At 42.4% G+C, this 11,716-nt stretch overlaps 1 protein-coding gene across 1 annotated transcript; it reads left to right on the top strand.

Annotated features, from left to right (window-relative positions):
• Positions 1-390: 390 nt before the first annotated feature.
• LOC308307796 (leucine-rich repeat-containing protein 3-like) lies at positions 391-2,346 on the top strand (the record flags this gene model as incomplete). The annotated part of the gene is made up of 3 exons (XM_080753082.1): positions 391-564; positions 1,055-1,360; positions 2,125-2,346. Exons 1-3 carry the CDS (start codon positions 448-450, stop codon positions 2,344-2,346), a joined length of 645 nt encoding a protein of 214 aa, XP_080609208.1. The 5' UTR covers positions 391-447.
• Positions 2,347-11,716: the final 9,370 nt, after the last annotated feature.

Genomic DNA, 11,716 nt, shown 5'->3' with positions numbered 1-11,716 from the left:
ACTTGATGGTTTCTTCAACAATTCCTCGCAGTAAACCCGGGAATAGAGCTCCTCTGGAATATGCTTATTGTCATCTGTTTTAAAGCAGTGCCATATGAAATCCCCACATATTCGTCCTGATGGATTAACTCGAGAGAAACCATTGGGGGCCTAAAATACAACAACAACAACTTAGCACACTTTGTTTTGAAAGCCATAATGACGCTGCATTGACCGCCATCCACAGTAGAAATAGAGGTGGAACCATGATGGCTCTTGCGTGACAGGACTCTTAGGAGCTTACAGCTGAACATGAGGCATCGTGCGGGGCCTGATATGTCCAGGAAATCCCTCATCCTGGCCACTTCGGCTCTGTTCTGGTGCTCGATCCTTGGGACATTTATTGCAAGCGTGCCAGTGGCGGGTTGTCCCAAAAGCTGTCACTGCGTGGAGAAGAGTGGCTTGACCATGGTCCAGTGCATGTCTCGCAACCTCGAGAGGATCCCGCCGGACCTGCCCCGAGACACAGTCATCCTGCTCCTGGCGTCCAACCACATCACCAAGATCCCCCACCAGGCCTTCAAGGTAGGGGTTGGTGATATTGTGATAATTATCGTTGAGACGATACAATGTCTCCACGATATGCCTTTTTAGAGGTATCGTATATATATCGTAATACAATGAGTGAGCCTTATAAAAAAATCCTGTTGAATTGTTAATACAGAGATTCATTGCAGAATTCATTTAAACCTGCATTTTGGTCTTTACAATGTCAAGGTCTCCCCTTAACTCTGACAGTGTACAAATGAAACCAAATGGACCCGGGTCCATTTGGTTTCATTTGTATGCTGTCAAGCAAGAGTTACATACTTGTAAGGGTCAATTTAGACCTCCCAAAAGGATCTTTTTCTTTTAGTTTTTGTTACCTTATAGGTGGTTGTACCGTTAAGTAACTTGAAAAATATCCATAAAAATCGACATGAAAAAGAATCGTGATAATACCGTGTATCGTGATACAGCTTGGGAAAATATCATGATATTGTATTTTTTCCATATCGCCCGCCCCTACTTCAAGGAGCTCTACCGCCTTCAGGAGCTGGACCTGTCGCACAACGACATCGAGAGCGTGGACGACGGGGCCTTCCAGGGGGTGTCCGACAGCCTCCGGCTCCTGGACCTCTCCAACAACCACATCCAGAGTGTCCCCAAGGAGGCGTTCGCCCGCCTCCGGGCGAAGATCAGCCTCTCCAACAACCCCTGGCACTGCGAGTGCACGTTGCAGGAGGTCCTCAGGGAGCTGCGCTTGGACCCCGAGACGGTGAACGAGGTCAACTGCCACACGGCGGTGCAGGAGGAGTACGCGGGGAAGCCCGTCATCCAGGTGCTTGACTCGTGCACACAGTCAGACATCAAAGGGTGGCTTGAGCCCCTGCCCTTTTATCCGTCTGTAGAAAGTGCCCTCTCCAGACCATGAATGCAGTTATTTTTTTACTATGGTGAAAGAAATGCAAATGCCCCTCTTTCCATGCCAAACCTTAAAGGAGCTATAGTCAACTTTTTCTTGAAAAACGTATGCTAAAATAAAAATAATGTTTTGAAAATATTTTATAAAAAAATAAGCTTCATATGCCAAACCTTAAAGGAGCTATAGTCAACTTTAAAAAAATAAGCTTCATATATGTGTTTCTATTAAAAAATGACCACAACAAGCGTAAAATAATGATAAAATAATCATTTTGGCCTTTGTCAGACCGACACTTTGTTTATATTCTAGTCTATAGACTAGGATGTAAACAAAGTGTCGGCCCTACAATGAAAAAGTTGACTATAGCTCCTTTAAGTCAGCATTCAAGAGAATTGCCTTTGTCCAAACTCCTGAACTTGAATGCAGCATCTTATGTTGAAGGAATTGCCCTCTCTGTGTAGAAATCCATGTTGTTACGCCACATCTCCAGTATCGACTTGATTATGCTTAATTCAGTGTGGTATCAAGCACCGAAAATAGCCGACCTCCAGGCTCACAACGCGTCGGGACGCGTTGTGAGCTTGGAGGTCTGCTGCTATTTTCGATATTTCCACTGAAAAGGCCCTTTTAGAAATGTCAACCCCTGCCTCTCTTAACATTCTCTGCACGTCCCTGTCCAGGTGCTCGACTCGGGGATCAACTTCTGCAACTTTCACCACAAGACCACCGACGTGGCCATGTTCGTCACCATGTTCGGCTGGTTCACGATGGTGATCGCCTACGTCATCTACTACGTGAGGCACAACCAGGAGGACGCCAGGAGACACCTGGAGTACCTGAAGTCATTGCCTAGTGGCTCACAGATCAGCAAGGACCTAGACACCATCAGCACTGTTCTCTAGCAGGGAATCAGGGACGTGCTGCTGGCCATTGGGGAAAGCGGGACAACTCCCGAACGTCCGGTTCATTCCCGGGCCGGTCCAGGCCGGCCATTAGGAAAAAAGAAAAAAAGAAATGTCGGCCTTCGTTCCATTTTGGGGGCTGGGTGGCCAACAGAGTAAATCGTCACTGTCGGGCAGAATACCTCGTATCTCCAAGTTTCAAATTTGTACATTTTTTCGCAAAGCAAAGCCCTGCTTCATCATACAAGGCCGTCGCACAAAAGTAGTGAAAACAGCAGATCTACAAGCACACAACGCCTCGCGGTGCGAGGCGTTGTGTGCTTGTAGATCGGATGTTTTCACTAGTTTAAATCATTTTTAAAATGGTTTTGGACATACAAGGTTTCCACCCGACAATGACAAAATATAACTCATGTAATTGGCCCACTAGCTTGTCACTTGTCATGATCTGAAAAGGCAAATCTTTGAGTAGCGGCAGCGCTATAGAGAGAGATCTCTCTCTATGGCGCGCAATGAGGGCCTCTACAACTCTTTTTCCTGGGCTGAATCAGGGGCCCAGCATGTCCCTGCAGGGAATGCTGGTTCATTTTATTTAAAATGTTTGACTGTGTATTTGAGGTGTTTCGGTACAGCTTCAAAGGATAGATTATAAAATATGCTTTTTGTTTTATTTCCAGGTCTAGCTATTGCTCAAATTATTTTATTGACTACATGAGAGTGTGAGCAATTCTGTCTCTACTGCCCTACTGTACCTATCAGTGCAATCTGACAGGATAAACAAAAGCACAAACAAAACCAATAGTACTGTAGGTCTCCAAGACTGCCCTAAATATGAAATAAATTATTTGTTCATTAAGCACTAACTCTTAATTTTGTGACAACATCACTAACGCCGGGTATATTTTATCCGATATAATATATTCCTAAATAAAATATTTCTCATCAAAATAAATTAATGTACAACAATTCATGGCAATTTAATACAGTCTACTCCAATTGTGGGAGTATGGGATTTTTCCTTTAACCATATCACTAGCGCTGGGCGTTGTGAGCTTGTAGAATAGATCGGCTATTTTCGGCAAAGAGGTTTTGTGTAGAGGGGAAAAAGAGCAGACTAAGTACAGAGTGAAAGGTCAAGTTTATTAAGTGTTGACGGTTGAAGTGGTTAAATATCTGAAAACACAAATTGACATGAATCCAAAATACACTGATGATTGTGCTGTCAAACAATGAAACTATATGGAATCTATGAAAATGTGTGGGGGTCCCTGCTTCATCTCTCTCTCAACTAAGGGGTCCTTGGCCTGAAAACGTTGAAGACCCCTGTTGCCACAGATTAGTTAGCCTTAGACGTGAGGCTGGTACGGCATAGAGCGGTGCTACTTCCGCCGGGAGAATTTCACCGGATGTTATTGTTTTTTCACAGTGTGGTGTATTCCCCGCTGGCGGAAAAAAAACTGTTCTACTTCTCCGGAACCTTTGGTTTTCTCTATTCAGAGGGTGTTCATTTGTTGCTTGACTTTTTCTAAGTGTGCAGTATTTATCATAATCATGCAAATTGAACAGCGGACACATTTCTGCGATCACAGCTAAGCACTACAAATAGGAGTAAACCATGAAACAACCAAATCAAAACTGTGCCACGGCCATTGATTTTGTTAAAGCCTATAACGCAGTTTGCTTAGACTAAATCGTGTTACTGCCCTTGCAGGAGATGGAGAGGAAGTTAATTTGCTTGTCAGGACTTGTTTGTGCCCAAGTCACAAGTGCCTATTCTCTGAGATTTGTACACCATACCACTAGTGCATTGGGCCGGAATTGAGTCCCAAGTCACCTCCCTACCCTTCCTTCCACTTAGGCAGAATTCAAGGTTAACTCTGTAACTCCCACTCCTAAGCCTCTGAAAATGACTTGGAATGGCATAAGCTGTTTTAATTTGTCCCTCTCTGTGGCAGAGCAGGCCTAACAGACCTTGCGGGTATACTGTAGATTGTGATCTCTAGGAGTGCCTTGTGCGGTTGGGACTCAAGTCAAAATGTTCATGCCACTCTGGATCCCTGGTGGGAAAAAAGGTTTTAATTTAACTGAGAGTGTAAACACATCTCAGACTTAAATGACCACAGACTACAGTGTACAAATTACGCCAGAAAACTGAAAACAAACAAATAAATAAATACACACTTTTCTATGACAATTGACAATTGACCTTAATCTTTACCTCACCCCCTCCCTCTGGTAGTCCAGAAGTAAAATTTGATATCTGACAATACCGTCTTAAAAATTGACTCATTTGTCCTGGATGTTGTATGCGTGCTGTTTAGATTTGTCTTAATCTGACATGATGTGTTGTGTGTGTGTTGCAACGTGTATAAAACTGTTAGAATCCACAGGATTTAAATGTGTACTGTAGCATATTTGTGAACAATGTTGATCCAAGTGTTTCGGTGTCTTAGTTGATTTGTTTTTTTCTTTCCCCCCAAATGTCACAGCATTAAAGGGGACATCCAGACCAAAACATGTCCAACCCCCCCCCCCCCTGAAATTGCATGTTTTCATAATTGTTCCTACCTGGTTTGGTGGATTTCTGTTATTGTTGCTCCTCTTCCGAGTTTTGACGACCACCTCCTCACAGTTAAAATGGGGCTGTTGCGACTCATCCAAAAGCACTTATTTTGGCCGTTGCAAAGTCACTTTTTCTTCATGAATGGTCTATTTATAGTTCCAAAAGACGCACCAACGTGCTGTTATTCCAGCACATATTGAACCGGATGAGAACGGAGTGTTACTAATAGGAGGTGCTGTGAGTGAGACACCTATGGTCACATAATTCTACAGGTCACAGGTTTCAATGTGGTTTCTGACATTCAGTCTTGTGCTGTTGAATGAGCATTAGCTACTAGGGATGGGTATCGTTCACCTTTTAATCGATACGATACCTTTTTCGATACCTGGGAATCGATACGATACCATTTTCGATACTTTTTATTTATTATTATTATTATAATTATTATTTGCCTTTTTCTATGGGCTATTTTATAGACGTTGGATCATTATCATAATAATAAACATTATAGGCTATTCTCGGCTATTTTCACAGTAACGAGTGTAGCCTACTAAAGCAGTCATTAAACTTTCCGTAGCCCAACTGTTACAGATGCGACCGGCAAGGGGTGCATTCAAAAGTATCGAAACAAGGTATCGTTCGGTTTTACATGAACCGATACTCGATAGTATCGGTTCAGTGAATCGATACCATTAAAAGTATCGCCGACGATACCCAACCCTATTAGCTACAGTACGTAGCTACGTTGCTGTGGTAAAAAAGCTAAAAAAGTAGACTGGAACCGCCAAAATAAGCGCTTTTGGATGAGTCGCAACAGCCCCGTTTTAGCTGTGAGGAGGTGGTCATCAAAACTCGGATGAGGAGCAACAATAACAGAAATCCACCAAACCAGGTAGGAACATTTATGAAAACATGCAATTTCAGGGGGGATATGTTTTGGTCTGGATGTCCCCTTTAATCAGAAACATCGAGATTTGTATTTCTGTGACAGAAATGAAAGGGCTTCAAGATGGTTTGTGGTAATTATGTCACATAATATCAATTGTCCTGTCTGGACATTGTTGTCCTATTATTTTATTTCTGGACTTGATTGGGTACCAGCATTTCCAATAAAGATTTGACAGAAAATAACTCTTTGTACGTTCACTTCTGATTTGCCTGCAGATACATTACATTGGCAGAATATAATCTGACAAAAACAAGTTTAATTTGACCAAAAGGAAGAAAACGGGTGGTACAGTAATGGTCTCCTATGGGGCTTTTAAGCCGTGACATCATTTTGTAGGCAGAGGAGAACTCTGCCCCCAGAGCATTTTCTGTCCCTCGCTATTTCAACAGATCCGAGACAAAAATAACGACTAAAGTATAATTCTAACACACAACAAAGAGAAGAAAAATGTGTAAATAGTAAAAATAGTAAAAAGATTCACGGAAACTGGGGGCAGAAATTCTCCTCTGCCTACAAAATGATGTCATACTTAACAGCCCCATATTTAATTCTCATGACCATTCTTGTTTATACTTTGGGTATTCAAAAATAGCAGGTGCCGCGCTATGAGCTTGTAGATCTGCTATTTTTTTTAAACTTGACAATTTGTGAACATCTTTGAATATTTTAATCTTTGAATTTTAAAGTGAACATTTGTAAATCAAATCTTTGCATCTGGGGGGGTCCCTGGAACAAAATGTATGCCCAAGTCACATATATGGTGTTCCGTGTCCTGGCCAGTCTGTGATGTCATCTCCAAATTTGGGCACTGTAGTGATGTCAGTCAGTGAAGTCAGTTGGGCATTCATTGTTACCATGGTGGCGACACTGTTTAGTATCAGTGATGTCAGCATGCAGACAGACGGCGGACAGACAGACATTCGGTAATAATTAATAGTTTGTATAGATGTATTCTTGAATGAATGCTAAGTTTAGCTGCACTTGAACAACCGTTCCAGGCTGCCATATCCAACCCAAGAAACCGTAGAAACGTGTAAAAAACTGACAAAACTCGTTTTTTTCAGACATTGTGAAAATAGCAGATCTACATGCTCACTACGTTGTGAGCATGTAGATCTGCTATTTTCACAATAGAACCGTGTTATTCAAAATGTAATGCCTCTTTTCCATGAGGACTCCCATCTTTGCCATACCCTAGCTTTTGCTGAACTGACGCCACTGAAACCATTCTCACCTACAGATCATGCTGCAGTTTCCTTTTCCTAAGTTCAGTTCATAGAGCATATCTGCGGCACTGGAAAAATTATGCTTCAGACCCAGTCATTTTCAGGGCTCACTGGGCTTGACACAAGCTGGGTTGGACTTGGAAAATGTTGGGGGTGGGGACTTTGAGTAAAGAGTAATACACTTCCTTTAACAACTGAACTAATGATTATATCAGTGTTTCCCAACCTGGGGTCCACGTTGCTTTTTCTTTTGAGTATGTAACAATTGAAGTAAAAGCTATCACTCAAATCAACAAACTAATCATATTTAGTCCTAATTAGGGACACTATTGGCATACCTCCAGAAATGGAGATTGAAGCTCAGCCTGGCAAAGACGGTGTCAGCAGCCTTCCATCTTAAGAACAAGGAGGCTAAACTTGAGCTCCGGATATATACCGGTGGAACAGCTCTTCCATTTTGCGCCAGCCTACTACCTCGGTGTAACATTGGACAGGTTGCTCACATTTCGCTTACACCTTGAGTCAGTGATGAGGCGGCAGTTGGTTCAGGCTGGAATTGACAGTTGAAATAACATGGCTAAAAATTAGCAACAGATTGATTGGAAGGCATGTGTGCTGTATTTTGTTGAATTATTTTCAGAAATGTCCCCGTGGCCTACAGCGGCATTGGCAGAGCTAGTTAAAATACACCCACACCACTGAAAATAAATGGATAATACATCATATAAAAACAAATATAAAGGTACAACCCCATAAATGGACCCTCATGTGCTTATTGCAGGTTTCACACCTAGGTACAAGTTCAAAACGCATTGCAGCACTGTATTGTGAGTTTGTAGAACTGCTATTTCCCGTGTGCAACATGATAACTGCAGGCATAAAAGTTGTGACGCTGCATGGTAGCAGCGCTTTATTCTAGCCCTGAGGCGGGCAGAGTTATCCAAGAGTTATGCTTGGATGTGGAAAAGGCTTTGAACTTCCACTGAGATGGAGAGATGCAACCATTAGCCATGAATTAAAGAAACCAGGGCGAATCCCGCTGAGAACAGTTACCCTTTGGTTATGCAATAAATAGGTCCCTATATGTTGTACCTGTCCTGTTGTCATGCTGTGTTCACGCGGACAGACACAAAGCTACTGTCGCCGACATGGAGATAGAAAGCAACAGCCCAACGTTTCTATACTACTAATACTGTATAGCTGCTACAAAATATATACTGTAAATCTGCAATCCAAGTTGAGCTGGCTTCAGCTGCTGCTAAGCTATATTGTTTAACCATTTCCACTCTCCTTCTCTCTCCACACAATTCCTGCTTGTAATGGGCGGGAAATTAATTATGTCTGTACGCTATAGTTGCATGTTCCTTTTAAACCCAGGCTTTATATTTTACTGTATATTCTTCTCGTTTGATGCACGCGGGTCCTCTGCGATACACACAGCAAGTATGAAGTAACACGATATGTGGGAGACTCCCCATGCATAACTCCCCATGCAGGCCCAGCGCCACAGAGTTTAGGTTTTAGACCTTTCGTTTTACTAAATAAAAAAGGATGTGGCCCCTCTTCAGTTTCAACTGCCCCCTCTGTCATTTCATCCTGTAACTCCAGTAGCCCCCCCCCCCCCCCCCAACCCCCAGCACCACCATCAGCAACTGAACATCCAATACGTTTAATTAATCACATCCCAAAACGGGCCTGTTTGGGTTGAATGTGGATTGCAATCACTGAATCATAAGCTCACACTCCCTTTTCAATGTGCTCCTTTCATTCTCCAACAGTGACTTATGGCAGGCCGTTAACTGGATGTAAATATTATCCATAGCTGCAAGGGCATGGGGACTTGAATCAGTACTTCAGTGCTTCAATAAACGCATGTCAGAATATGGCACGCACCACAGGTGTGGTAAATCACATTTCAGTGCAGACAACAAAGGGCAGAGTCAGCTTCACAGCCATGTGATGTGTGTTTAAAAAACGGGGGAGCATTGATTGAATATTGAACAAAAATCCAGTTCAGTCAGGTAACTCACGATATATTGAACAATGTTTATGTTTATTATTAATGAGTATACAAGTGTGAAAGTCACATTTAATTTGGCGTTTGGCTCTGCTAAATGTTCTCCCTGCTCAGCAGCAAGCAGCACAGAAGAAGATCATCATTAACCATAATGAGCAGGGAGATATATAGATACCCCCACATGGGGAACAGAGTTAGCAGAGCCTACTGGTGGTGCTGGGGAGGTGGTGGGGCAAACAAACACAAGCAACAGTCCGGGAAAGAGCAGCAGAGAGAATGACAGACTGGGTGGGCTTAAAGGAGTAGTTCACCCCCAAAATGACTTTTTTTCTATTGATTACTCAGGCCATGGAGAGTAGAGTTCAATAATATTTTTTGGTTTTTGTCACATTCCTAAGACAAAAATGGGATGACAATAAATTTACCCCCATTGATTCCGGATGGTGACCCGTTTCGAAACGGGTCACCATTCGGAATCAATGGGGGTAAATTTACTCGAATCAAAATGTTGTCTTAGGAATGTGACAAAAAACAAAAAATATTATTGAACTCAACTCTCCATGGCCTGAGTAATCAATAGAAAAAAAGTCATTTTGGGGTGAACTACTCCTTTAAGTAGTTGACAAATGATCAGCTGACTGCCACGTTGGCCAATGACATAGGGTCTGGCATAATAGTGTCTATTGGTGTCCTTACACAACTCCAATGCAATGTACCCTCTCAAGTATATGAATGAATGAATGAATGATTTATTTACGTGTCATGCCATCAATTTGGCCCATCCCATATGGGATTATATGACACATTACACAAAAAGATTTCATTACACTGACATCATCACAACAGTCCACAGTAAATGTGCATACAGTATACACATGAACAAAATAAGAACAAACAAGACTACGATTTTACATGTAAATGGCCCTCTTTCTCATTGACCAAGCCTTGTCAAGAAATGAAGCAAAAGAATAAATATCATATTCAAAGAATCGTTTTAGTTTCTCAGAATCATCAAAGTTAGGCTACGTATCATTTCTTATTTCCAGAACAAAGGGACACAACATGCTACAGGTCGCATACTGCCTTCTCTCATCCCTGTTTATAGCCTACAGCCTCAGTCAGACTCAGCAGCATCTCCCCACAAGCCCCAACATCTTTTACACAATAAATATCGGTGTAAATACAAATAACACTAACCACTTCAGCTCTATTTTATACGGTATTTAGGCTTTTCAAAAAACAGCATGGCACCTATAGGGGTGCATCACCTAAGAGGGTATGTAACCTATGTGTGTTAGGGCTTATCCCAACCATCCACAGGTTTGACGGTTTATTCATTATATGGCATTCGGCACATCATCATTTATTTATCTCAAGACCATATTCACATGCACATATACATATAGACAGTATACAATACAATAACAACATAGGCCTACTGGCTCACAAGACTCACTCTCCCCTTTGCTAGTGATCTGGTTCAGAGAGGATATGGAAATGGTCCGTGTGTGTGCATATATATGTTCTCCAAGACATTTTAAAGTGCACAATATATTCACCCATTCACACACATTCACACACCGATGGCGGGTGAAACCATGTAAGGCACAAAACTGCTCATCAGGAGCAGTTTCAAACTTTGGATATCAAGACGCCTCTTTAGTTGTTGGGGTATTTGCCAAATACATACACACACATGGAATTTGTCCTCAGCATTTTCCCATCCTAGTGGGCAACTAATGGAACAGCACCTGGGGAGCATTTGGGGTTTAGTGCAGGGGTCTTCAACAGGGGGTCCGGGACCCTTAGGGGGTCCTCAGAGTTACTACAGGGGGTCCTCCAAATCTTCCAATCCTTTTTATATTAACAACCTGAAACCTAGTGTCCATATTCTGAGAACTGTAGCCAAAAATAGACGATCTACAAGCTCACAACGCCTCGCAGCTTGTAGATCGGCTATGTTGGGCAAAGAGGTTTGGTGTAGAGGGGCAAAAGAGCAGACTAAGTGCAGAATAAAAGGTCAAGTTTATAAGGTAATGACGGCTCAAGTGGTTAAATATCTGAAAACATAAATTGACGAATACACTGATGATTGTGCTGTCAAACGATGAAACTATATGGAATCTATGAAAAGGTTGTGGGGGTTCCTGCTTCATCTCTCTCTCAACTAAGGGGTCCTTGGCCTGAAAACGTTCAAGACCTCTGGTTCAAGGACCCCTTCGACACTTAAGCCAAGAGGATCCATGGTGGGATCAAACCCCAAACGGCTGCTTCACCCCTGAGCCACTGCCTCCCATGTAACATCATGTACAGGATTCAAACCGGTGTGGGGAAACCGCATTGGATTTCGAGTCCAAACTCATCTCTGGCAAATATGGTTATTACATTCTGACCTCATAGCCAATCGGCTGAGAGGCATTACCTACGTCACACCTCGTGGCCAAACCGGGTACTTAAACTCCGTTTAGGCATACCTGTCAGAATGTTCCCATTTATATTTAAATGATCCGGTTGAAAGAAAAAGAGTTTTCTTCTGCCTGAACGCAGTTCATTAGTTACTTCTTTGATTATATGTGCACAAATGGTAAACAAAAGCAAAAAGGGCGTGGCCGCAG

This window comes from Nannobrachium achirus, assembly GCF_963921795.1.
Source record: "Nannobrachium achirus genome assembly, chromosome: 22".
NCBI lineage: Eukaryota > Metazoa > Chordata > Actinopteri > Myctophiformes > Myctophidae > Nannobrachium > Nannobrachium achirus.
Note: the sequence above shows the minus strand (reverse complement) of the source record. Positions and strands in the feature narration are given on the sequence as shown.